A 27,291-nucleotide genomic window follows, 5' to 3' on the forward strand; every position below is an offset into this window, starting at 1 on the left:
GTTTGATGCAGCCGCTTGCGGATTGCTGTTACTTTTGACTGGCATGTAAGCTCCAGGGCTCAAACCAAGAGATCACCCAAGCGCTTATATTTTGGCTAAGCAATAGGCCGCCGGCCAGACAGCTCTTGCACACCCGGAGCCTAGGCTCACTGCACAGGGTAGAGTGTCTGGTCTGAGCAGCCCAAAGAGGGATGCTGAGCAAAGGCATCGCACAGAGTTGCCTATTATGCAGGCTTCTCTGGGAGGTATGTTGACCTGCATAAGGGTTACCTGCCCCGAGATTTCCCTTTCCCAGAAAAACGGCAGAGGACAGGTCGAGAGTACTTCGGGTCAAGCTAACAGCCTGATGGTGACTCCCGTACACAGTCTTAATGTTTGATTTTGGGAAGGTACAACCCCTGCCTCTATCCCTCAACATATGGGTGACCTATTTGCTTGTTATAATATAAAGCCTTTTCATTAATTAATAAAAAAGGGGGATATGTAGGAAGCCGGTTCCTGCATTATCCATTACTATAATAGGTGCCGGAAGACACCAAGTTGTAAATTACTTCACAGGCGCTGGGTAATCTCCATTCCTTTGATCTCTGCCTATCCCGTGGCTCATTTTTGCCTGAGGAGCTGAAGCCATTCTTAGGGTAACACGTCCCAGGCGGCTGGTCAGCCTTTATATAGGGATGGTTTTCTTGGTTTAGTCTCCGTTCTGGTCTCCACTCTGGTAAAATGCATTAAAGCTTGTCTGCAGAAGGATCCGAGTGTCCTGCGTGTATTTCTTGCTGGCGAGGAATACAGAGCGGGCGCGGGACAGTGGGGAACACCTTTGGCATTTGCAACCCAATGCTAACAAAGTCTTAGTTCAGAAACCAGGAACCCTGGCTACCTCAATCCAGTTGACACCAACCATTGCCTTTGAGACAGGGAATGGTGACACTATGGTAAACCTGGAGAGATCACTGGAGCCTTAGCTCATAACCTGTGACACCCTGAAAGTGTAGCACGTGGTCTTCCCTACACACTCACTCTCCCAACAGTCTTAGCCATGGAACCCAGGAGCATAAACGCCAGGTGCTTCTGCCATAATATCTCCAATAACAAGCCAGCTGAGCAAATGAGATTACTGCAGATCCCCCAAAAGGACAGGAGGTAAACTAACCTCAGGGTCTTAGTCTACTATTCACAAGAGCTCTGTGTTTTCCACACCTACCCATATGCTCTCCTAAGAGCTTCAGTGACCTGTACTTGTCACAGGCCTGGCCAGGCTGCCACACAACCAGAGTGTCTTTTCATGGCACTTCTGACAGCCCTTCTTCCCCACCAGCACTCTCAATTCTGCTGCAAGCCTTTATCATTTATCACAGAAGTAGCAACTAATATTCTAGGTATCAACGTCAGAATATTTGTTAGTATGAATTCGAATGTATATAGAATATATACTGGGTGCTTGGTATCCCCAAATAGGCCCCAGAGGAAGGAAATTCCATCTCAATGGGGCTGCAGCCTCCAGATCTCACACTACAGAGCCTTAGTTTTTCCCTTTGATATAACACTGAGAAGCCTAGACACAGGGGCGTGGAGGTGGAGAGGTGCTTGGTCCTGCCTCAATGAGATGATGGAACAGACTTACCCTTTCCAAGGAGCAAATGGCAGGTGGGGTGGGGGAGATTTGAGGGGAGAGGGAGGAGAGGATTGAGGGGAACTGGGATTGGAATATAAAAAATAAATTAATAAAAAAGCAAAGACAGAGAAAGAGAGACAGAGACAGAGACAGAGAGAAGTCTCTTTCAATCCATTAACAGCACCATGTTGCAGGTCACATCTCCCACCTGATTTGTGAGGCTCCCACTTTTCTCAAGATCTTATTGGCCTTCCTGGCTCTGAGAGATATGCATGCCCTAATGTCAGAGAGTTGTTAAATGTGCTTGTGGATACAAAGAAACTAGAAGACTTGTGGGATGAAGAGGCACTTTTAGAAAATTTTGAGAAGGAACTTTAGAGGACTTTTTAGAAAGAACTTTTGGAGACTTTTTAGAAGGAACTTTTAGAGAATTTTTAGAAAGAACATTTTTAGAATTTTTAAGGAGAGCCACTAAAGAGAACTTTAAGAGAGCCTTTAGAGAAAGAACTTTTGAGGAGACAACTCTTCGAGAGAAATCTTAAGAGAGCTTTTGAGAGAGAACATTTGGGAGAATTTTTTTTTGAAAAATAAAGAGTTGTGAGAATTATATGTGTATGATCTGATTCATTGGCCCTCAGATCAGACCTTTTAGCCAACCCAACCCACCTGCTGTAAGCCTCCTGCCTGAACCTGCCTATGGGGCCCTGCAGCTCTTATTACTGACACCCCGGTGAGAAGGAATTTCCTTTCTCTGGGGCCTATTTGAGACTACAAAGCACCCAGTATATATTCTATGTACAGTCAAATTTGTAGTAACAAATATTCTGGAGTTGATACCTAGAATATTAATTGCTGCTTCTGTAATAAATAATAAAGGCTGGCAGAATCTCACCCTTTTTCAGTTTATTTCTTAAAAAAGTGTGTAAATCTCTCTCCATGGGCAGTTTAAACTGTGGATAAATAAAAGTCTGAACATGACTTAAAGTAGAATAATTGATTAATACACTTCTGGGGTTATTTTGGATGAATCACACTACGGAAAAGGGGAGTGCTATGACTTCACAATGGTTCTACAGAGATGACAGTGACTATTCAAATGGCAGGTATCCCCAAGGCTTTGCAAGTGCAGTTTCCTCCAGCAGAATACATGATGATCTCGCTGGATCAGCCTAGTGATTTTGTCAATTGAGATCTCATCCTATGATCGCTGTGGTCTGTAGCACAACTCCATGGTCCAACCAAGTGTCTTAAAAGATACCTAAAAGAAATTTTATGGTGTCCTGCAAGGACAAAATTCAACTCCAGCAAGACCTGGGTATCCTTGCATGGCCCTAAGGTACAGTAAGACTGAGGGATTATGTGTCTGTCTTTTGTAATTATTGACCCCTCAGAAGAAAGGAAACCCTGAGGGTCAGAGCCCCTGCTGTCCCAGCCTAATGTTGTGGCAGCTTTTCAACAGCCTGATATTGAAGTCCATCCTTCTGCCAAAAGGGCTCAGCATCTCCAAAGGCCATCATGGACATTGATGAAGCAGTCAACCAATGGAGCAGAGTGTGGAACAAATTATGCTTTGAATCACTGAGAACGTGTCTATTAGAGCATCCTGTGTTTAGGAATTCTGGTTTCTGGAAAGAAACATAAAACCTTGTAGATGAATATGGGAGAACTGTTTCTTATCCTTTTCTTACTTAGGGGGAATGAAGAGTTTCAGCGGTAAATTCCCATTTTATAGAGGAAGGGGGGGAGGCATATTGAGGGGAATGAAAGAAGGAGGAAGAAGAGAAGAGATCATGTGGCCAGTGATGGGAGTGGGTGTTTCACAAATAGGGATTCACCTGGCAAAGGCCTGGAGCAGGCATGGAGAGAGGGTGGTGGCTGAGTGTGGTGCTGTGGTACAATGACAGACATCTAGGCGGCAGAAAGAAGGATGCAGAAGTATCAGATGTGGTAGGCTGGGTTGTGACTGTAGGACATGTTTAATGGCAGGATAAAGAGCCAAATGTCATCCCACAGGAAATAACAGCCCCAAAACAGGGTATCATGATAAACATGGATGATGGATCTGAACTTGTCCCCACCTCTGAAGAGCTGTCTGACCTTAGGTACTGTACCTACTCTTCTAACTCCATTTTCTCACATGTGAAACTGGCTATGGAAAGAATTTAAGGAGTGTTTATATACAAAGTGCTTACAACAGTTCCTGGCACTCAGCCACTACCTAGTAGTTGGCTCCGGAAAGATATAACACTAGTCTGTCTGTGGAATACCACTTCTAGTCATCTTGGAACAGCTCTTCAGGAAACTGCCAGCAGGCAGCCTGGAAATGGGAGAGTCATCATGGATCTAAGATTATTTTTCCATATTCAAAGCATTCCTCTATGAATATAAATGCTTCTTTTGGTCAAGCTGTCGTCCTTCATGAAGAAATGTCAGCCTCACTGGAAAGGACAAAGTTGGGTTGGACATGTAGCTCAATAGTAGAGTGCTTGCCTAGCCTAACCAATATCCAGCATACACAGAAAGGAATATACAAAGTCTAAACTGGTACCTAACACACATGCACACTCATGCACACACATACCCACAAACACACACACACACACACACACACACACACACACACACACACACACCAACACTTCTGTGGCATGGCATTACATTATCTGATTTTTATCAAACCATGGCAGGATACACCATTTATGAGATGTTAGCTCTGTGATTAAGTTGAATGATGTCAAAGTTCTGATACACAGAAGGTGAAGAAGGTGTAATCTAAAATAAATTCATGATTGCTGAGATGATGTCTTGGGCAGGACTTACTTCCAGATCCATCCTTGACTCTGGGCCCTTCAGGCTTGGCCTCGGACATGATGTTTGCATTGGCATTGTTCTCCATCTCAATCATGAAGTCACTGTCCTCTTCAAACTCTGGGTGGCTGAAGATCCAGTCCAGTGCCCTTTCCAGGTTATGATTCTGAAGAAAGGAAATCCACAATGCATCCAGAGTCCAGGCCTCATCATGTCTCAAACAATTGTACCAGGTGTCAAGCAGCTAGGCAGGAGGCCTGAATTAATTGGTCCTAAGCATCTCTGAGTGAGAAGCTCAGACTTTTGTCACTCTCCCACACATACCCTATGACAGCAGTGACCAGAAAATGAGCTCAAAGTCTCCACTTGTCTTAGCTCAGCATTATTGCAGGCTGGCGCCAAAGATGAGAATGCAAAGTGCCCAAGGCAAGGCAGTGTTTCTGCACAGCCCTTTCTACAGCCACAGTAATTATATATACTGTTCTCTCTACCATTGGCATCTTTGTAAGGTAAAGGTGACAATGTACACACTGCATTAGTGCCTCCTTGCCTTAAATACAGGAAGAATGCAGAACAAATGAATACCTTGGTTAATGGTTGCCTTAATGGAATCCCATATGGTTCAAATCAACTGGACATGAAGTAATTTCCACCTTCACATTTGTGACAAAGAATTTGTTTATATATAGAAACTTCAATAAAACAAAGTAGGGTTCATGAAAAGTACCCAAGTGAGAAAAAGTCTGGTTAAAACATTTTAAGAATTTTAAAAGAAAAATTTCCATGACCTGGTCAAGACTCACCTCAGCAAAGGGCCCTAGCAAGCAACCCAGTCAGATCAGGCAAAAGGACTTGGGAGCAGACAGCCACTCAGAATGAATTCTGATATGACAAGGGATGGTGGGTTTTAGCAAGAGTACTTCCCTGACCATTAAAAAATACCTACACCACCAACCCATTGTTGCATAGTCCCTCCTGTTGAATTGAGACATTCATAACTACAGAAGAAACTCCACTCTGCTGAGGAAAACAGTGGTAGAAAATCCCAAGGACTTTTTACAAGGATCTTCAAGACATATTTTTCCAAGATCTAGATATCAAAACAGCATAATTTCATCTTAAATACTTTCTTACCAAACCAGAACCTTAGCACCCTCTTTGCTCTGAAGCTGGCAAACTCCAAGCAGACCTGTGAGCCCTGCTATGGAACATTCAAGATGTTGGTCATATTGCTCCAGCTCCACACCCCCTCATGCCTAAGCTCACCACATGAGTACCTCATTCATTCAGTTTAGTTTTGTGTATACTACATGAAAAATCTTCATGAAGTGTGATGGGACACAGTCAAAAATAACTTGGAATGACCAAAGGACACTGGGAGGTCTCTGTTGCCAAGGACCAAACTGAAACCACCTCCAGCAAGGCCAGAATTCCCTAACTCATAGTCACCAATGCTCACCGTTGCTCGTAGGGCCTGCACTGCCTGATTGCGCTGAAATCCCATGGAGGTGATGATAGCTACAATTTCCTCAGGAGGTTGGTTGTCCAATCCAGTAGCACCATATACAGAGGCTCCAGCCCCTCCATACCCAGGTATGGCCAAGGGTTCAGCAAAATCTGAGAAAAATAACTGTACTAAAATTTTTCTGGCTTTTTGCCTTGAAAACAAACATTGTAGAAGAAATGTGGAAAAATATACAAAACTGTATAATCAAGGGATCCTAGAACCAGATCTGAGGCTAGACATACCAGTCGATTTAACAGCATTAGAAAGTCCAAAGACAGGTGATTTCCAAGCAGACTTTTCAGCAGGGAAAGACATGGCTATTTGCATACAAAACCATAAAGACAGAGGTTCCTCCTCATGTAACACAAAATCAACTCAAGCTGGATCATTGTCTTAAACACAGGAACTAAAAGTATTAATTTTAAAAATTAATTAAAATAATTTTAATTTTTTTTAATTAAAAGAGAAAACACAAGATTCAGTCTTTGTAACATTGGGTTAAGCAATGATCCCTTGTATATGACACAGAAAGTAGAATTCATAAAACAAAGTAGATGTATCATACCTCATCAAAATTGAAAAACTGTCTACTTGAAAGACATCATCAAAGAAGTGAAGACATAGAACAGAAAAATATCTCTGCAAATTATGTGTCTGACAACACTTAGGAGGCAGAGGCAGGTGGATCTCTGTGAATTTGAGGCCACCTTGGTCTACAGAGCGAGTGACAGGATAGGCTCCAAAGCTACACAGAGAAACCTGTCTTGAAAAACCAAAAAAGAAAAAAAAAATGTGTCTGAGAGGAAACCTGTATCTAAAATTTAAAAAGAACTCTTAGAACTTAACAATAAAAGGCAAAGAACTAATTATACCCACAGTGTTATTAGTCAGTAGGGAAATACCTCTTGAAATCACAGTGACCACCATGGTACACCCAGAAGCCACTATAACAAAACTGCTAATGGTGAGAATTCAGAGAAATTGAATCCTTCATTCATCATGGGTAAGAGTATGAAATGGTTCAGCCACTGGGTAAAATTGACAATTTTTAAAAAGTTAAATATAGAACTACATCAATTCTGCTCAAGAGAAACAAAATCATAAATCTATATATGCACAAAAGTTTATGTTTACAGCCCCATTAATAAACACCAAAGAGCAGAAAAAACCCAAATGACTGTCATCCTCTGATAAAAGGGCAGACTGTGGTATGGCTATACATGGAACACTACATGGCCATAAAAGGGAAGTGCTGTTCATGCTACAGCATAAGACCCCTAAATACATTATGAAAAGCGGTAGAAACCTGACACAAAAGGCCTCATGTTGTACAATTCCATTCATATGAATTATCAAAAATAGGCAAATTCATAACAATTGTAGGGTACCCAGAAAGTAGATTAGTGAAGATTAAGCACTGGAGAGAGTAAGAACATGGGAGAGGCAGTGTCTTAATTAGGGTTTCTATTGCTATGAAGAGACACCATGACCTCAGCAACTCTTATAAAGAGAACATTTAATTGGGGTGGCTTGCTTATAGTTCCAGGGATTCGGTCCATTATCATCATGGTGGAACATGGAGGCAATCAGGCAGACACAGTACCAGAACTGAAAGTGCTGTATCTTACAGGCAACAGAAGTAGACTGAGCCACTGGGCAGCTTCCTGAGCATAGGAAACCTCAGAGCCCACCCAGATAGTGACATACTTCCACCAACAAAGCCACACCTTCTAATAGTGCCACTCCCTATGAGATTATGGGGGCCAATTACAATCAAACCACCAAGATACCTCCTATCTAGCATTTCTTTTGTTATACAAAAATATTCTAGAATTAGACAGTTGCTTAATTGTAAAGTGACTAAAATCCATGTGAATGTACACTTCTGATAGGTGGATATATAAATGACATCTTCAGAAAGTAGACAAAAGAAGAAGCTGAGGAAAGGGCCTCCATTTCTTCAGTTTTCTATTTCAAGCTTAAAATAAACACCACATCTTTCTAATGATCTTTTGGTCAACGAAGTGTGGACACCTTTAAGGAGGAAGTTATTCCAAGAAAGCTGTTGTTTAAGAGATTAAGATTGTGACTTTGCCCAAACAGTAGCATGTTACCATCTGAAAACTCATCTTTGGGGACACATCCTTGGGGACATGAACTCCAAAGTACTCCCATATGGCCACCTACCAGGTTCCTCCATGTGCACGATAATCCAGTTGAAGGCCACCTCAGCTCCAGTGTTTCCAGTGAAGTACACAGCCTTCCGGCAGGCTTCCAAAGGAAAGCCCATCTCAGCCAGCTGCATCACGGAGGATTCATCAATGTCTGAGGCTACAGAGCACAGCAGGATATCCCACCATGAAAAACAGAATTTTCCACTTCCTCCTGTCTTCATTACTCTTCAACCCCTTATCTAATCTACAGACTACCTGAAGACAGATCCATTTTGTTGGGTCTTAATTTGACTTCTTTTTATGTCATCTAACTATTGAGCTATTCATGAGAAAAAAAATGGTATTATTACCTCAGTTTACAAATGAGGTAATTGAGGCCTATAGAATAAGAAACAAATTGTTCCAGGCCACACAGTCCTAAGCAGCAAAACCCCACAGGACTGCAAGCTTTCAAGCCTACACTAATCCTCCTGAGCAATAAGGGATACTTAAGCAGCATTTCATTGGTCTACATTTGTTGCTTACTCAACTTACAGACAGTTCCACCCAGGAACAACCACATATATCCAGGACAGAACAATGCTACTTTGCTGAACTACTACTTAAAAAAAAAAAAAAAAGTTACACTATGAGCTGAAGAGATGGCTCAGAAGTTAAGAGCACTTACTACTCTTCCAGAGGCCCCAGGTTTTTTCTGTTCCTAGCACTCATATGGTGGCTCACAACCCTCTCTAACCCTAGTTTCAGGGAATCTGACACCCTTTTCTGGCCTCTGTGGGCATCAGGCATTCACATGGTACACAGACATGCACACAGGCAAGACACCCATATGTATAAATAAAAATGAACAAATCTTTAAAACATATCATACTAGCAACAACTGTAAGACACCAAAAAACACTTTTAAAGATACCTACGGTCTATCAACTGGTTCATCAGGCGATCTGGAAATGAAAGAACAGATGATAAATAAGAGCTAGCCACCACCAATAGTTTTAGAAAAAAGAAACTGCATCAGTCCAGGATATTCCCAGACCCTCTCACTCCTGGTTACCCCACACACACTACCTGCAAAACAGTTCATTAATTACAGTAATGAGGGGAAACAGCAGATTTTGGGCAAATAAAACAAGAAGTTTTGACATCTCAGTGAGATAAATAATTTCAATCCTTGCATTTATTTCCAAGAGCAAGGTTTCTGGCCTGGACATGATTTATAGGGGAAGTATGAAAAGCCATCCTGGCTTCCCTACTGCTCACCACTACCTGTCTGTAAGCCCTTTCAGGAGCCTCTGCCACCAGGGCCCAAATCAATGACTCATAGTGTATGAGTCTGAAGTATACAGTTGCAGCCATGCTTCATTCCTATGTGTCTAGGTCAAAGACAGGGAGCAGTTTAATGGTGAAACAGTAACTCCTCCTGGCTGGAAGAGGGTGGTAAGGAAAGAGTATCCTTCCAGTAGGAAATGGTACCTTTTGAGTCATCAGGAATGACTATAGGGGGACTGATGTCTGGAAGCTCCTCTTCTCCTGGCTGTAAGCCCCTGGCTCTAAGATGGCTGATATCTAGTAGGTCTGGCATATCAATAGAAACATCTGCAAAACAAAAGATTATATTCACTGGACTCTCTAGAGCCCAAATCAGCTCATTATAAATCTGCATGTGTTCACTGCATGCATGTATCTTGGCAGCCTAAGGGACACAGAGCACAGCAGATTTGTCAAGCCACATGAAAGTTAATGGAGGGCTCAGGGAAAGGGCAGAGAGTGGTGGGACAAAGGCATCACACTGGACAGCAATAGGTCAGATAAGCCAGTGTTCACAGACTAGCAACCAGGCTATCTGTGGTCTGGACTCATTCCATTTTGTGTTTCTTAAAATATGGACATGATTTAAATTTAAAATTTAGACTTCTGGATTTCAAAAACCATGAAGCTGCAGCACATTCTCCCATGTAAACAGTCTGGGTTTCCCTTTAACTTCTATTTTGGACAATGGTGGCCTCTGTGACCATTTCACACTGACCCCACAGCTCTGGACTGTCCCAAACATGCACATCATGCATATGGGAGAGGATGTCTTTCTGAACTATGTTATTACACACAATGGAGCCCACCATGAGAGGAGGCTGTGTAGGCCTCTACCCGGCAGCTCTTCTTTCCTGCCTTTTGCTTCCCTATCCTTGTTGCACATTTGGGTTTGAAAACTCCTACCTAATACTTTTTTCAAATTGTGGCAGATACTGTAATGATTGTAAGTTATGAATTATAAAGCTCAAAAGAACTTGACTGAATCTTAAGTGTCTATCCCTGGACGCTCTGTGAGGAAAAACAAAACCCTCTCGGCTCAGTTGCTATTGCATTTGACTTACTCAAATGCAAGATTTACAAGCCGAATAGCATCTGAGATGCAGTGCTGCATCTATGCAAACAGGAACAGAAGTGGGTTCAACTACAATTTCAGGGTTATGTCCTTCAGGCCTGAAGGATAACTGCCTCCAAATGATTCCAGATATGTAAATCCTACTTAAGACAACCAAGCAGGCTGGGCATGGTAGCACATGCTGTAAACACAGAACTTGTGAAGTGGAAGCAGGTAGATCAGAAGTTCAAGGCTAGCCTCATCTACACAGTAAATTCAAGGCCATCCTGGGATACATGATATCCTGCCTCAAAAAATAAACAGATAAGTATAAATAAAACAATAACCCAAGAACAAAAGTTAAGTCTGAAAAGTTAAATTTTAAGGACGAGTAAAACTAAACACAAGGTCAGACTCACAGAATTGATACAACTGTTCCTCAAGAGAAAAGTCCAGGCCCTCCTTGTGACTCTTTTAAATTTAGTCAATAAAATTTGATTTCATTTTTGTTCCTTCACAAAAATTCCAAGAACAACAGTAAAAAGAAAGAAAACTGTCCAAAGCAATCCAAAATTTTCTATCTCAAATATCTAGTCTCTCCCAGAAGCCGGTAGAGAACAGAGTGGTCAGCTCCCTACCCTCAGACCCTCTCTGCTGCCTAAACTCTTCAGCAAGAAAGCCTAGGGTCTCCTGGGCCTTGGGAATGGCACAAAGGAAAAGCAAGCAGTCACTGTGTGCCCACCTGCATCAGGTTCCCTAGAAAATCACCCTGGATGGTTTTCCTCCTCTCTCCCTGTCCCTTGCACCAGTGTCTGGATGACTTTCAAGATTTGCAATGTCTCCTTTCAGAAGTTCATAAACACAAATCTGTAAGGGACTAGCAAACAGTTTGAAGTCCTTGCTTGAGAAGCTATACGGGGTGAAATACACGTTCTTCCACATCCTGGAACCACTTAAGACCCATCAATTCAACCCTGGTAGTGGAGGAAATGGCCTTTATATCTTGTCTGGAAAATAAGCTTCCACAATGACCAAGGGCAAGTCTGGGAAAGCCCAAACCACATCCTTCTTTCAACTGTGCAAGCAACTGTTTCCATATGTCTGTTAGTAACAGTTATATGACTTAGATGAATGTCAGTGGCACCTACTGAATCACAGAGGTGGGGCAGGCTGATGAGAAGAGCCTGTCCCCCAAGCTACCTGCTACTCCAAATGTGGTGTCTAGACTAGCAATGCCAACCCAAGGTTGTGAGTCCAGAAAAAAAGTGGGTTGGGTTAGAAACACAGTCTCTCAACCCACCCTGCATCTGCCAATTAGCATCCCCATGTTCCAATGACCCCAAGTGACAAATATGCACAGTAACATCTGGGATGTGCCATTGTGAGGACCGTGCTTTCCCTCTTACAACATGGTCCTTCCAGAGCTCAGTAGTGAAGGGGTGGTTAGCATGTGGCATTTCTTACTGTTGGTGTTTCTCATAGGCTGTGAGTCCCAAGAAAGGTAGAAATAACAGAGAAACAATGGAATGGGCATGATGGGGGCAGATATCCCCACAGCCTCTTTCACATGCCATGTCTTGTTAAGTGGCTCACTCTATAGTTTAAGCAAAAGCATGCAAAGGATACCTACCAAATTTTCTGGGAACCCAGTCAAGACCAAAAGTGAACTTCTTTATCTGCACTACCAAGTATTCAGGGAATGAGGCAAAGCGAGATGTTCTGGGAAACACAAGGGGAGGAGATCAATCAAACAAGGCAGAAAGAAAGGTGAATGCAGTCTACGGCAGGCAGGCAGCCTCGTCTGAGGCACCTGGCAATGCCTAGGACTGCCCTGTGAGGAGGAACTGGACAACAGTCAAGTACACAGCTACTCGCACGCTCACTCCAACCTCCTAGCCTCTCCACAAAAGAAAAGGCTGGATGTAGGACACAGTGAGCATGGAGTGCAGCTGTTTCACGGCAACAGCTTTGCTGCAACATTCTGGTAAGTGCTTTTCAACCATTTGCTTTCCCAGCATTCTTGCAGGGTTTCCATGTATGTACTTGCAGGTGTTCTCAGTTGCGCACGATCCATGTCTGTGACGTTCCCAGAGTAATGCAGAGAAGCCTTGCTTCACTGCAACTGAGAATCACTGCATCCCAGCAATGGGCTGGTACAAGGGAGGCTTGGCAGAATTGGGTTTAGGCTGCCCTTACAGAGCCTCCTTAAATACCTGAATCTCTGGCAGCAAGAGTCCTACAGACAGCTCTATTTTGGAGTAATTATCTAAACTATCCAAATCTAAGTCTTACTTTTAAAAAGGTTTTAGTTTATGTGTATGAGTGTTTGCCTGCATGTGTGCATATGCACTACACTCGTGCCTGGTGTCCGCAAAACAAGCAAAGGGGGTCATGTCCTCTGGAACTGGGGCTAAAGGGAGTTATGAGCCACCTTGTGCATCCTGGGAACCTCTGCAAAAGAAGCAAGTGTTCTTAGCTGCTGAAGTATCTCTTGAGTCCATTAAACCTTACACTTTAAAATTAATACATGTTAATTCTGAGTTCACTTTAAACTGAAAGACGAAATATCTGGGGCTTGGGCTTATCACTTTCGTGCATAGACTGACTATTCAATTTGTACATCAGAGTCGTGCCTTTGTTCCAGCTCATTCAGTCACCAGTCACCATCTTCCAGCATCTGCTTCTGTTTGGCTGTCTATTTAAACACAAAGTGAGCCACATCATTTCTCAGCCTTTTGGCTAAAATCAAGTATAGAAGCTGAGCCATGGCTGGTACAATGGGTCCATTTTAAAACAAAAGATTCTGAGCTACCTCCTCCAAAGCCCTCTTTTTGAGTTAGATCCATTGCCTTCTATTTGGAATACATCTTTTCCCAGAAGCTACAAAACAAATGTTAATGATTACTGCCCTCTACTGCAGAACAGTAGACACAGCACAGGGCTGACCATGGGCAAAGAGTAGAAAAGTGCAGCTTTGGGTCTTCAAATAGGCTCCTTAATTCACTCCAAACCTGGGTAAACCACAAGCCCCTCTGATACTTTGCCTGTATCTAGAAACAAACTTACTGGTGTATCTGCTGCCAGGGCTGTGCAGTGCTCACACTAGTGAAAACCTTTTGACCCAATAGACAATATTGTACTACAGAACTGAAGTGAATGCCGTCAGCCCTGAGGTCTTGGACACTGAACTGGTCCATCACTGGCCTGTATTTTCCCCTCAGACAAGTTACATAGCCTGCTGTGTCTCAAATTCTCCATCATGAAGACAGTAGAAGGGAACAGGCCATAACACAAGGCAGCCACGAGAGATTGGCCTTGCCAAGGAATTGATCTAGGATTGTTCTGGCTCTTGAAAAAAATTTATAGTCCCTCCAATCAGGTTCTCTGGTTGTCTGAGAAGCATCAATAAATATCATTTTCACTTCTGTGAGGCCAAGAGCTCCGGTTTATCATGAACAAAAATAACCTGCAACTATGGCATTTTCAACTAACACAAAAAAGTTATCTTTTAGCTGTAATGTGGGGTGGAGGGGAAGAGGAGAGAGAAAGAGAGAAACATGCTCATGTATATGGACACAGCATGAAGGTGTATGCCAAAGGCCAACACACCAGTATCTTCCTCTCTCACTCTCCATTTTGTTTTTATGAGGTAGTCTCCACTGGCCCCCAGGAATCTGCCTGTATCCACTTTCCCAGCACTGTGTTTGCAGAATGCACCACCGTGCTCGGCTTTTTACACAAGTACCATCGGACCAAATGCAGGCAGGCTCTCTCTCTCACACACAGGTAGGCTCTCTCTCCTCACTGACAGGCTCTCTCTCTCACACACAAAGTCTGTCTCTTTCTTTCTCTCTCTCTCTCTGTCTCTCTCTCTTTCACATGCACACACACACAAACACACACACACACACACAGAGAGAGAGAGAGAGAGAGAGAGAGAGAGAGAGAGAGAGAGAGAGAGAAACAGGCAGGCAGGCAGGCTCTCACTCTCAAGCAGCAGATTCTTTACTGACTGAGCCAATTCCCCTGCCCCAGACCTTTTCTTCTCATACTAACATAAAATCTGGGGAAATTTCACTAAATCAATGATATGAAAATTGTGACTCCAGGAGCCATGGCAGTTGCAGACTCTATGCTAAATAGCTGCATGAAAATTTGACTGGTGAAAACAGGGTTCAGGCAATGGACCAGTTTGAAGTTGGGACAGAGGATGGGGAAACATTGAAGACATGACTCTGCTCTGGGTAACTACCAACCTAAAATACAAGTCAGCAGAGTAGACTGTTAACCACATTTCAAATGTGAGTGTTTTCAAAACCCAGGTCTTAAACTCAATCTCACTTGCAATAACTGCTCCATATATGTCTGTTCAGTCTCATCTCAAGAGAGACAGAACATCAAGTTTACAGTTAAATCTAACAATGTCATAAACTGTGCTTTTATAAAAGAAGAAGAATAAATATAAATGAATTATTTTTGCATACTCCTGATATGGGATAATGTTCTTGTTCACTGTAAAGATTTGTCACTCATATTGCTTTAATAAAATACTGATTGGCCAGTAGTCAGGCAGGAAGTATAGGCAGGGGCTACCATACTAGGAGAATTCTGGGAAGAGGAAAAGCGGAGTCAGAGTTGCCAGTCAGGCAAAGAGGAAGCAAGATGAGAATTCCTACTGAGAAAAGGTACCAAGCCACGTGGCTAAACATAGATAAGAAGCATGGGTTAATTTAAGTTGTAAGAGTTTGTTAGTAATAAGCCTGAGCAATAGGCCAAACAGTTTATAATTAATATAAAAGCACCCCCCATGTGTTTATTTGTGGCTGAATGGCTACGGGATAGGGTGGTACACAAAATTCCGTCTACATACCCCTTTATTCCTAAACTTAATCTGTATAACTTTTCTTAGAAAGCTATGCATTTTTAATAAAGACTATCAGAATATAAATCCAAAAAATCTGTATAGATATACAATTTACCTTTTAAAAAAGTTGTGGTAAGCCGGGCGGTGGTGGCGCACACCTTTAGTCCCAGCACTCGGGAGGCAGAGGGAGGCAGATCTCTGTGAGCTCGAGACCAGCCTGGTCTACAAGAGCAGTTCCAAGACAGCCTCCAAAGCCACAGGAAAACCCTGTCTCAAAGAAAAAAAAAGTTGTGGTAATTAAATAAGTCAGAACACAGAAAATGCTCAGAATAGGACTTGGCACTACTGCTGGGTTAGCAGTTATCTAATGCGTATTAGCATTATATAACACATAAATTGTTAACTTATTACAACTAAGACTAAAATGGTATGAAGACATTTATTAAGAAAAAAATGAAAGCCGCAATGACCTGCTCCGTAATGTTGAAAACCTGCTAAGTAGAAAAGAGTACTAAAGAGTTCTAGTCCCTTTCTACTAAATGTGCCAAAAATATAACTAATCAACCACATGCAGACCACATGATCCAAGGCAAATAAACACACACACACACACACACACACACACACACACACACACACACACACGATAGACTACAATAATGACAATACTGACACCACCCATCCTGCTGCTACTGACAGGTACCATGCAAAGCACTTGCTCTGCTCAGCTCCTTGGACAACCTCAGTTCTATAAATAAAATACTTCTGTTATCCCTGCTTTAGAGATAGGCCAAGGTCTCATGGCAGCTGACCTGGAGAGTCTGCTCTGGAGTCCACACTATGCTCATTTCTCCCAAGTGACAAAGAGGAAACGGAAATCCCTCCACAGCCACACTGGCTCAAGGACAAGAGTTGCGTCTTGTCCACTCTCTGCCTTGGGTGAATGGATTTTCCAAACAATAGTCTTCCCAGACTTGGTGTGTCAGAATCATTTACACCAGTGGTTTGAAACCTTCCCAGGGCCTCCACTCTTTAATACAGTTCCCCATGTTGTGGTGACTCCCAACCACAAAATTATCTTTGTTGTACTTCATAACTGCAATTTTGATACTGTTATAAACTGCAATATAAACATCTGTGTTTTCCAAGTCTTAGGCAACCCTCGTGAAAGGGCTGTTTGACCTTCCAAAGGGGTCAAGACCCACAGGTTGAGAACCACTGACTTAAAGGATCATTTTATCTGGTTCATCCTGACCTACAGACCCACCAAGATCAACCCATTCTGTTTTTGTTTTTGTTTGTTTGTTTTGTAATGAGAGGTGTGTATGTAGTCTAGGCTGACCTTGATCTCTCTCTGTTGTCTAGGCTGCCCATGAACTCACTGTCCTCCTGCCTCAGCTTTCCAAGTTCCAGGATCATAGGCATGCACTACCACACATGGCCACCAAGGGTACCTTTTGCCTTTTTCTGGCTTTTTGCACTCTGGGTCTAACAAAAGGAAAGTTTACAACCTTACATTAACAAAATGTCAGTCGAGTCATGGCATACATTGCTAAAAATAAAAATGAAGAATTCCCAAAGTTCACTTGCTGGCTTTGCCAAATGCCAAAATTAGCATTTGAGATGTTATAAAGTATAATAGGAACAGTGAGCCTGTCTACATACAGACAGGAGCATAATTTGGTGGGTAACACAGGTAAACCTGGCTTAGGAATGCCATCCCTGAGCACAGCCAGACCAGCTCAGTCTCCCAAGCATGCCACTTGCCAATTGCTTCTCCTTTCACTGCCCCATATGTAAAGTGGGAGACTAAAGGAACCTACCTCACACCACTAAGAGCATATAAAATGTGAAAACTGGTGGGTAGGAGGCTGGGATACAGCAAGTTCCTATCTCAAAAAACAACAAAGATAATAATGAAAGAAACAGCTGGTGGCAAGTTCATCACAAGCTTCTCAGTAAATAGTAAATAGTGGGTATTTTAGCAGCTCTAGTCTTTCTTTCCCACAAGGACTGTTTCCTCAAATAATAACAATTGTTATGCAATACTAATTCTTTTTACACATGCAGGTTGAGGAATTGACTCTTTGGATAAACAGCTCGTCCCATAGGTTTGGGGGCCTGGGTTCAGATACCCAAAAACCATGTAGTGCTAGGCAGTGATACACTAAATCCTCCTAGTGCTACAGTGAGGAGGGAGGTGGAGACATAAGAATTCCTGACAGTTTGCAGGCCTACCTGCAATATGGCTGAAATATGCAGTGACAATAAAAAGAGAAGCCATGTGTCAACAAGGTAGAAGTGGGAGAAGGTTCTGACTTCCACATACACACTGAATAAGTGTGTATGTATATGCATGTACACACACACACACACAGCTACAAGCAGCAGATCACACAGTAATTATAAAGCTATCATATCATGAGACAACTCAGAAAAATTAGTAATTCTAATAGATTAAACCAATACAAAAGTTGTATTTAGTATTATAGTCTTGTGAATGAATTCGCTGTGTCTTGCTGTAGATTCTTCCCGTAGCTTATTCCTTTCTGCAACAAGCTTGGGATTTACTTCCCACAGTTCAGCACTATCTGATCATTTAATGGGAACAATTTCTCCCCTGCATTTGGAGTTTACTGATTATATTTCTTAGCTATGTTTGACACCTGTTTCCCACTATCAGGTCCTTGTTCCCCATCCTATGTGATTGCAAAGATCTGCCTTCCTGAAGTTATCCTTATCGACAAGCATTTGGTCAGTGCTTGGGGCCCAGGCAAAAGCATTCCATCTAAGACACTCCCAGATATCCAAGGACATAGAATTACTATACACCCAAAGTTGTTGATTCCTAGAAGGATAATAAAATAAATAAATAAATGAATAAATGAATAAATAAATAAATAAATAAATAAATAAATAAATAAATAAATATTCCCTGGTTTTACCTCCCTGGCAGACAGAGAAACGATAACCTAAACTAACCCTGCACTAAAAGATGGTCAAACTTCTTGTTGTATTAACTCAAGATTTTAGCACAGAGATTTGCTGCTCCCTCCTGTTTCCGCTGATAAGATAAAGACAAAGGCCATCAGCCCATTTGCTCATTCTCAGGGAAAAGTAAACTTTGCTGGAGACTCAAGCTGCCACAGAGCCCTGGAAAGTGCCAGGTTTTGTTTCTTGTGCAAATTAAACTTAGACCCTCTCCTTGACCTATAGCCCTAAGCAACTGGTGCTCTGTGTGTAAATCTTATCTGCCTTGTGGACCCTGAGAAACGCAAGCCTCTCACTGTATTGCAAAAAAATTACTGTTGCAAATGTGTACACTTTCCTGTACCCCCCAGAACTGGGGAGAGAAAGAGATGAAGAAGAAAGGAAAAAGAATAAAGGAACATGTAGAGAAGCAATTGTGTGGGAGTCAATTCTTCTTTCCATCGGAGGATTTTAGTGCCTTCCCTTATTTGTGGCTCCTTTTTTTGAACCCTGAAGAAACATTTTTAGAAGCTGGCCTTCTAAAGTTTTCGATAACACACCAGCAGTACCTGCACCAAAACTTACCTAATGATTGACAGCTGATAACAGAATGAATGGCTACTAATCCTCACCTCAATGTGGGGCTATTGATGGGTTTTGTTTTATTTTGTTTTGTTATTTTGATTTCTTTGATTTTGCTGAGGCCTATAGGGACTGGGTTTTGGAGTTGCTGTTGTTTTGGGGATTTTTTCACCCTATAGTTCAAATCCAGGGCCTCACACACAACAAGCAGGCACTCTTCCTCTGAGATGTATCTCTAACCCTTAGTTTTTGAAATAAGGCATTTTGTTTTTCTGTTTCTGGCATGTGAATTCTATTATGAATCAAAGCATGATCTCAAGGGTTCTGCAGACAGCAACTGATGGCAGGCTTTTCTGCCAATCAGGTTGCTGAAGGAAAAAAAAAAAAAAGTAGGCCACCATAGCTCTGCACTCTTCCCTCTGTCAACTCAGACCTCAGTCTCACCCTTGAAGAGGAGGCCAAAGAACATTCCACAGTAGTAAAATTCCAGACAAACTTCCCCGGGAGCTAAGAATATAGCTGACTGACAGCGTGCTTGTTCAGCATCTATGAAATCCTGGGTTTAATATCTAGCATGGAAAGGGGGTGTAGAGAAGGAGAAAGAAGACTTCTCAAAAGGCAGGGGGAGAACTGAATAGGCGTAGCTTTCAGCAACCCTTTATTCCATGTCTCTATAAGAACTGTTTCCCAACTCAAGTGGCAATATGAATAGTGTCAGCAAGGACAGACTGTATCAAATCATTAAGTGGAGAAAAAATTGCATGTACCTGACAGCCAGTTCACAATATGACCATGAGGTAACTCCTGACTTGATTTAATCAGCTCACCATGCAAATGCCCATGCCTATCTGGCATGCCCAAGACTCCCCTGAGAGGCACACAATCAACCAAGGCCTATGCTAAATCTTAACTGTAAAATTACAAGATAATGCAGTGGTATTTCCATATCGAAGGAGTAGTTTTGTGATTTCAGTTATCATTCTTGCCATGTGGAAGTAAAGGGTGTTTCTCAACCCTACTCTCATGGCAAAAGAAAAAAAAAGGCAATTTCAACTGCAGAATAAACCATAATTTTGCTTTAAGAAAAAGGAGGTGGACATTCCCTCACCCAACACATAACCCAAATCACAGGACTATCCTATTGGTCAGGCTCATCAAGTGAAGTGAATGACAGCTACAGGTGTATTTCACAATCCATCCCCCATCCCACCCTCATGAACAACATTCACTGACTCTCAGGACACCCAGCTCCCTCCCCTGCCTCAGCCAGGTCCCTCTTTCCCATTAACAGCCAGCCTTACTCACTTTACTCCTGCAGACTTTGCCTGCAGGGCACTGCTCCAGAAGTCATCCACATTGTCTGGTTCAGCAAAGGCCTGAAGGCAGGCACTGAATGGGATCTTGGCACGCACAAGCTCCGGAAGGGGTCTTCGATTTGCTTCTGCTTCCCTTCTCATCAATTCATAGGCGATCAGCTCATCTGAGGAAGAACAAGGAAGGAACCTGAAGTCTCTCCTGCACAGGAGTCACACCCCCTTGGGTAGCATGTTTCCTTGTAGGTCAAGGTTGCTGCCTGTCTGTCCCAGAGAAGCCTGCCCAAAGACCATTCACAAGACTAACAGGCTTTGTGGAGTCAGAAACACCTTTTAATTCTATGTTTGTTTGGTTGGTTTTGTGAGGAAGGGTTTCTCTGTGTAGCCCCGGCTGTCCTGGAACTCACTCTATAGTCCAGGCTGGCCCCACCTGCCTCAGCCTCCCAAGTGCTGGGATTAAAGGTGTGGACCTTTAATCCAACTATTACTTGTATATTTTTTTATTCTTGTTTATTTTTGCTATTTCATTTTGAGACAAACAAGAGGGAACCAAGCCCAAATTAGATCGTGCATGAGACATCAATGACTTGGGGACCTGCTGTTCCATTTTCCCACCCCACAGTGACCCACGTACTGCTCTTCTACAGACTTCACACCAGAGTGTTCTGCAGCTGTGAGGGAGCCAAGGGCTCTCCTCTCCCCAGGCCCTTCATTTCCCTGATGAAGAAACTGAGGCTAAAGGTCAAAACTAACTAATCATTGGCAAGCCTAGACTTAAAGACCTGGTCAACAAACACAGATAAGGCCCAAAAGGGATGTAAAATCCATGCAAGGGATCAGATTTTCCTAATGATTGGGGACTTGGGGTGGGGAGCTGTTGCCAACTTCAAATTGTCTGGAAAATGACATGACCAAGGAAAAGAGATAAAATCTGGAGTGTCACTGAGCTCCAGACAATGGCCAGATTTGGTGTCATGTGCTTCCTTGATTTGGTTCCTGTAGCAGCTGTGATTGTGGTCATGGGTTCCACAACGGCATGAGGTCAAGGGGAGTATATGTGTAAGCCTGCCCTTATCCACCAGCACCGTCATGGTACAACCAACACTGATGAAACATCATCCAATCAATCAACTGCCTGAAGGCCTCCTAGGGCAATAACACGGGGAAAGGAGTGAGTGTGCTGGTGACCCTTTAGGGCCAGAAATCTGCTCCCATTTTGACTCCAACTACAGTTAAAACATCACAGGTACTTTGTCATTTCTGGTTGACTGTTTCATAATAGCAACAACAATAACAATAATCCCACCAATAGATTGGCTTGTGCACATACATATTTCCTAAAACCCCTCCAGAAAGCTTTTAAAGGCCCTTCTTCGTCCATAGTCAGTTTACAGCATAGTACTTCTATCTAGCCTACAAATGTTAAATGTTACTAGAAATCCAGAAACTAAATTATAAATTTCTTTTCTTTTCTTAAAAAGATTATCACTCATATAGTACAGGGAATTAGGAATCACAGAACTTCGAAAGCTATTAAAATCCAAAGGGATTCATTCATTACCAACTAACTAGGGAAAGCAAGTGTTAAATGGGAGGGGGAGGGGGTCTTATGCTTCTACCTGACAATAAGAACTCTCACAAGAGGACTTGAGCCACAGCTGGTGTGGATGACACTTCTGCAGTGCCACCTGCTAGGCCTGAATGCTGTGGCTCCTACTAACCCTTAGCCCAGATTACTGGATGCTACTCACTCATCACAACTCTCCTCATTTTGCATTTAAAAAGGTCCCTCTGCCTCACCATCCTTGAAAACACACACGACTTCCTACAGAGCATGTGAATTCTCTTTGCATTGAGACTCTCAAACCAACATTAATTTTACAGAACACTCTTTGTCACCAAGGATGACAGAAGGGAACAGAGCTTGTAAGTGTGAGATGAGCAAGGAAAACCCATTGTTCCTTCTGATGACTCAGGTGATTGGCAACTTGACAGGCTCTCCCATCATCTAGAGTAAAGACTCCAAGCACAGCTATCAGGGATTATCTGGATTAGTTTCGCCCCTGACCATGCCTGTGAGGGACTATCTTGATTACTTTCATTGGAATGGGAAGATCCACACTAAAAATGAGTAGCCCCATCAGCATCCTGACTCCCAAGAAGAAGAAAGCAAGATGAACACAAGCAGTCATTTCCCTCTGCTTCCCAGCTGGAACATGACTTTCCTATCATGATGGATTATATGCTGTAACTTTGGCACAAAATAAACCCTCCCTCCCTCTGTTCCTCCTTCCCCTCCTCCTTCCCTCCCTCTCCCCCTTCATCACTTTCCAATATCATAATAAATTAACTTCCCCAAAAAGTAGCAATAGGCACTTGGAGAGGATTTTTTACAAGAATGGCAAGTAGCCCCAAAATGAGCAATCCACCAGCCATTTTGCCCTTTCCTTCTCTAAGACATGAACGCTAAGGAATACCATTCATCCATCCTGCCTGGGAAGAATCAGATCATGCTGAGAACATGAGAAGAAGCCATGCCCTGAAAGGCTACATGGTGGCACCTCTCCTGCCTTTCAAAGTCCAGTCATTCTCCTATCGGGCCTCACTGCTACAGAGTGGCCTGCCACAAGTAACTCCCAGGAGGCCTGCCATAAAGACAAAATAGAAAATGTGGTTGCTTCCCAAGACCTCTGATTCCAATTCTGATACCCAAAGATGCATTTCCATCAAACCTTATACCACAACGTATTAACAGTGGCACGAGAGCACCCCGCCCACATCACCACAAGCAGCACAACTGTGCCCACTGCAGCTAACCATGAGCCACGTTTCTGGGTTCTAACATAGCCCCTGTCCATAGCTCCTCCACAAAGCCTGCCACGATAAATTTAGCCTCCTCCACAGACAGTCACATAAGAACTTGGAAAAACATGAGAAGGGCTATGAAACCCAAACACATCATCAAAGTGAAACATCAAGCCCCATCCCAGTGATTAGGCACCTTATCGGCACCTTATCTCTGGTGCAGGTCTCCCCCCACAGGGAGACAATGTGGCTCTTTTCCCTTTTGGGACTAGTACCTTTGTTGGTTGCTGCCTCCATGGCCACAGGTAACTGCATCAGATAATCCACCCTCTCTGTGTAGCGGACCTTTCGGGTCTGACAGCACTGAATGCGCTCTTCCACCAAAAACCGGAAGACATCACTTGGGTTTTCTGAGCCAATTCGGTTCCTCTGAAGGTCAGATAACATCAGGTTAGCAGATGCAGGGGAATGAAGTCATGAATAAAAAACAGCAGTGTCAACTCTGATTCTGGCATCAAGATCTTGCTTTACGGAGCATTTTTTCTGAACATCAGAGTCAAACAGACTAAGACACTGTGATTTATATAGTGTCCCAAAATGAGGGGTTGAGTAAATAAATTCAAGTTCACCTGTGAAGTAATATTACAAAGTCTTTAAAACCATATAAGACAGATGGATATGGCTGGAATTAGAAGAGGGAAGAAAAATAAGTTAATAAAATAGAAAGAGGGGAAAATACTGTCTTAGGAAAACCAAGGTATGTTTGATACAATTTCAAATGCACTTAATGTAAACTATATGTAAATAAAGAAACCATGTTATATTAGGATACAGAAGGATATGGCAGCATCCTTCCAACAGGCTAAGGGAAACCACTACTCATAGCACAGAGAATTCACAGGATTGGGAAATTACTGAAGCTGCTATAGTGTTAAAGCAGCAGTTGCTGTTATGACAGCTCTGATTTCCTCCTCTAGGTTTTCTCCTTTTTCCATAAAGAACACTTTCATAACCAAGGAGGAAAGGCTACTGTTGTGTTTTGTTTGTTTTAAGCTGGATTATTCATGGTTTCCACGGGATTCAGCTCTGCTACACTGGAAGCAAGATCACTTGAGTGGTAGCTGGGTATCAAGTACCTGGAGGTGCTCTCAAGGGGCTCTATCCAGAGACCAAGCACACCCAGAACACACACAGCATGAAAGCCGTACAAAGCCAGCAGCATCTGGAATCCAAATGTAAGAGGCAGCCACATCAACTGCACAAAGTCAAGACAGCCACCAAGAGGCTCAGTGAGTGACTGATGTAAAAAGAAGGGCATTTGGTCAAGCCATCACCAGGGTAGCTGGTGCATTTCTGACCAACCTTCAGGATGCTCTCAAGACTTACCTCTACCAGATTGACCAAGTGCAAGAAAAACTCCTGGGCATCTTGTTGTCTATTAGAGGAGAATTCTGGGTGGCTCTTGCTGACAAAGGCCTTGAACATGCGTGGAGAGATCCCATTCTGCTGAGGCTAGAGTATAAAGGCAAAATTATCTTCTATAGGTGAAAACCTTCTACTATTATTCTGCTAAAGGCACATATTAACAAAAAGACTCGTGGTGACATAATGCTATACCCATAGCTAAAAGTATCACTCAGTCCACATCAGAGAAGCTTCTTGCAGTAGATGGTAATTTCCAGAGTCCCACAACTGGCCCATGGCAGAGAATGAGAGACTTTACAGAGTACCCAGTCCTAAATGGTAAGTCATTATCAAACTCTTCCCTTCAAAGCTCAAGGATCTATGCAGAAGAGGAAGCAAGAAAATTACATGAGTCAGAAGTAATGTATGACGCCAAAGAAACAGCATCTTCCAGGCACGACAGGACTGATGCACATACAAACTCACAAAGACTGTGGTAGCATGCACAGGACCTGCACAAGTTCAACCTAGATAAAATCCCAGCACTGAGAGAGGAAAGTGGACACATGATCCCACCTCTAACAAAGAAACGGTCTACAATGACACTTGCTGATGCAGAAAAATCAGTTCTCTTCAATGGAGCAGCACTGGATACATCAATAACACTCTAGGGCAGGCCCTATGGCCAGGAATAGTTGGCAACAGGAAACAAAGTTCATGTTTTGTTTTGTTGGTGGGTTTTTAATGGACTTTTTGTCTTGTTGTGTTTTGGATTTTTGTCTTACTGTGTTTTGTTTCTTTGGCTTTTTTGTTTTTTATTTTAGAGAAAGAAGAAAGAACATTTAGTTGGATAGGTGGGAAGGATCTGAGAAGTGTTAGAGGAGGAAAAAGAATATAAACAAAATACATTGTATGAAATAAGCATATAAATAAAAACACTAGATAAAAAAAGAGAATAAATCATCACATAGCCTGAATGGCAAGTGGATCTGATCTAACTGTGAATCCCACCTTTCAAATGAGGAAAAAGGTAAGCATGACAAGAGCCACCATTGATCATCTGGACATGTAGACATTGCTCTATAAACTTTATGAGAACAGGGCTGGCTCAGGTGACAAAGTGTTAATCTGGCATCCATGAAGCCTTGGCTTCCCTCCCCAGCACCCCAGAAAGCCGGTATGGTGATACATATCTGCAATCCCAGCACTCAGGAGGCAGAGGCAGAAAGGTCAGAAGTTCAGTGTCTTCCTTAGCTACACTGCAAGTTCAAGACTCACCTGGGATCCATGAGACTGTCTAAAAATATAGAGACACATATGTACACATATATGTGTGTGGATGTATATATAGATATAGACACACATACATAGTGAAAACTTATGTAAGAACAAATTAGAACTCTTCCTGAAGACTCAGAGCTCAGAACAGTGGATGGCCAATGCACCACTTCATCGACAGGCTTGAGGCCCATCCTTATAGGACGTGTGACACAGTGACCAAACCTCAGAAGGACTAGAGATGCACTATGGAGAGGAACTTTGGCAGAAGTGTAGAGGGGGAGCTCCTGGGGCTGTAGAGGTGAGTTAGTGGTTAAGAGCACTCACTGCTTTGCCAAAGGATCTGAGTTCAGTTCCCAGCACCAGTTCCCAGGCTTCAGGAGCTTCAGAGGCACACCTGTTCTCACAAAAATTGAATACTGATACCTGTCAGTGCTCAGAAGGTTTGTGGGAACGAATAATGCTTTCTCTCTACACATGGATGCAAATTTGATCTTTTTCTTTCTCTTTTTCTTTTTTAGTTTAGGTATATGTTCATATGTGTGCACAAATGTGTGAGCATGCACGTGGAAGCCAGCGGTCAATGTTGGCTGTCTCCCTCAGTCACCTCATCACCTTATTTTTTGAGACAGGATTTTTTACCAAACCTGAAGCTTATTCACCAGCTAAACTGCTGGCCAGTAAGAATCACCCTGGCTCTGCCTCCCCAAAACTGGGACTAGAAGTGAGTGCTGCCTCCTAGTGTTTTATTCCCAAAGCCCTACATCCAAGGTTGTTCTCTGACCACGAAATGCACAGGACACATGTCACGCTCTGCACACCCATGTTCACTCATAAACTGGACTCTGCAAATGACAGTTTCTAAAAAGCCAAAAAAAAAATTGAGCTAAGGAAGTCACATTTTCAATTTGGCAGTGGCCTAGTGACATCACCTAAGTGTTACTACAGCCCTAGCATGTAAAATAAGGACAGAGGATGCAACATGGCCTGCTGTCTTGGTTGTAAGCTGTCTCTTGACCACACCCTTTGTAAAAGGGTGGCCCAGGTCTCCAGAATAGCAACCACCCAGGGAGCCTGTGGTACGACCAGGGTACTGTACTTCTTTCTCCATCAGCAAGAGAAAAACAGACCAGCTAAAATTAGAGAGAGGACTCCAGAGCCCAGACTCTCCCAGATGCTTGCACGGCACCTTCTAATGCCATGCTTTCACACAGCCAGTGTCCACTCACTTCCCAGAGTCCAGTGCCTTAATTAATAAGCAAGCCGTGAGCTAGATGGATCTTCTGGCACATCAGAGCTATGCCTGAAGATATTTCTGACCACAGACTCAGCTCAACCTGTCACTAACACACACGTTTTCAAGACAGTTGCTGGTCAGTTTCAGCACTGTACAATATTTGGAGAAAGAACAGTTAGCATGATCACTCTGAGTAACTAACATGATAGGAACAATTCAGTGTGTGGAGTAACAGCAGCTCATACAAACATGAATGGCAAGTCCTGCTGGCAGCCTCGTCCTCCAGCAGCCACACCTCAAGCCCAATTGTGAAAGTGCTAACACTGAATCTTAAGCAGTCTTTCCTCCTCCTGTTTGTCTTATCCTCTGAGT

The 27,291-nt window shown here is 42.9% G+C and overlaps 1 protein-coding gene across 4 annotated transcripts in view; it reads right to left on the bottom strand.

Annotated features, from left to right (window-relative positions):
* Usp13 (ubiquitin specific peptidase 13) overlaps nucleotides 1-27,291 on the bottom strand; it is a 109,606-nt gene that overhangs the window by 16,084 nt on the left and 66,231 nt on the right. For all 4 annotated transcript variants that reach the window (XM_035450764.1, XM_035450765.1, XM_027392004.2 and 1 more), the window contains 9 exons: nucleotides 24,387-24,512; nucleotides 23,276-23,429; nucleotides 20,188-20,362; nucleotides 12,097-12,185; nucleotides 9,578-9,700; nucleotides 9,022-9,048; nucleotides 8,118-8,261; nucleotides 5,883-6,040; nucleotides 4,436-4,589 (listed from right to left, as the gene is read on the bottom strand). In XM_035450764.1, coding sequence (XP_035306655.1) covers nucleotides 4,436-4,589; nucleotides 5,883-6,040; nucleotides 8,118-8,261; nucleotides 9,022-9,048; nucleotides 9,578-9,700; nucleotides 12,097-12,185; nucleotides 20,188-20,362; nucleotides 23,276-23,429; nucleotides 24,387-24,512 — 1,150 coding nt within the window. The remainder of the gene's footprint in view (nucleotides 1-4,435; nucleotides 4,590-5,882; nucleotides 6,041-8,117; nucleotides 8,262-9,021; nucleotides 9,049-9,577; nucleotides 9,701-12,096; nucleotides 12,186-20,187; nucleotides 20,363-23,275; nucleotides 23,430-24,386; nucleotides 24,513-27,291) is intronic.

The sequence above is a fragment of the Cricetulus griseus genome, assembly GCF_003668045.3.
Source record: "Cricetulus griseus strain 17A/GY chromosome 1 unlocalized genomic scaffold, alternate assembly CriGri-PICRH-1.0 chr1_0, whole genome shotgun sequence".
Classification (NCBI taxonomy): Eukaryota; Metazoa; Chordata; class Mammalia; order Rodentia; family Cricetidae; genus Cricetulus; species Cricetulus griseus.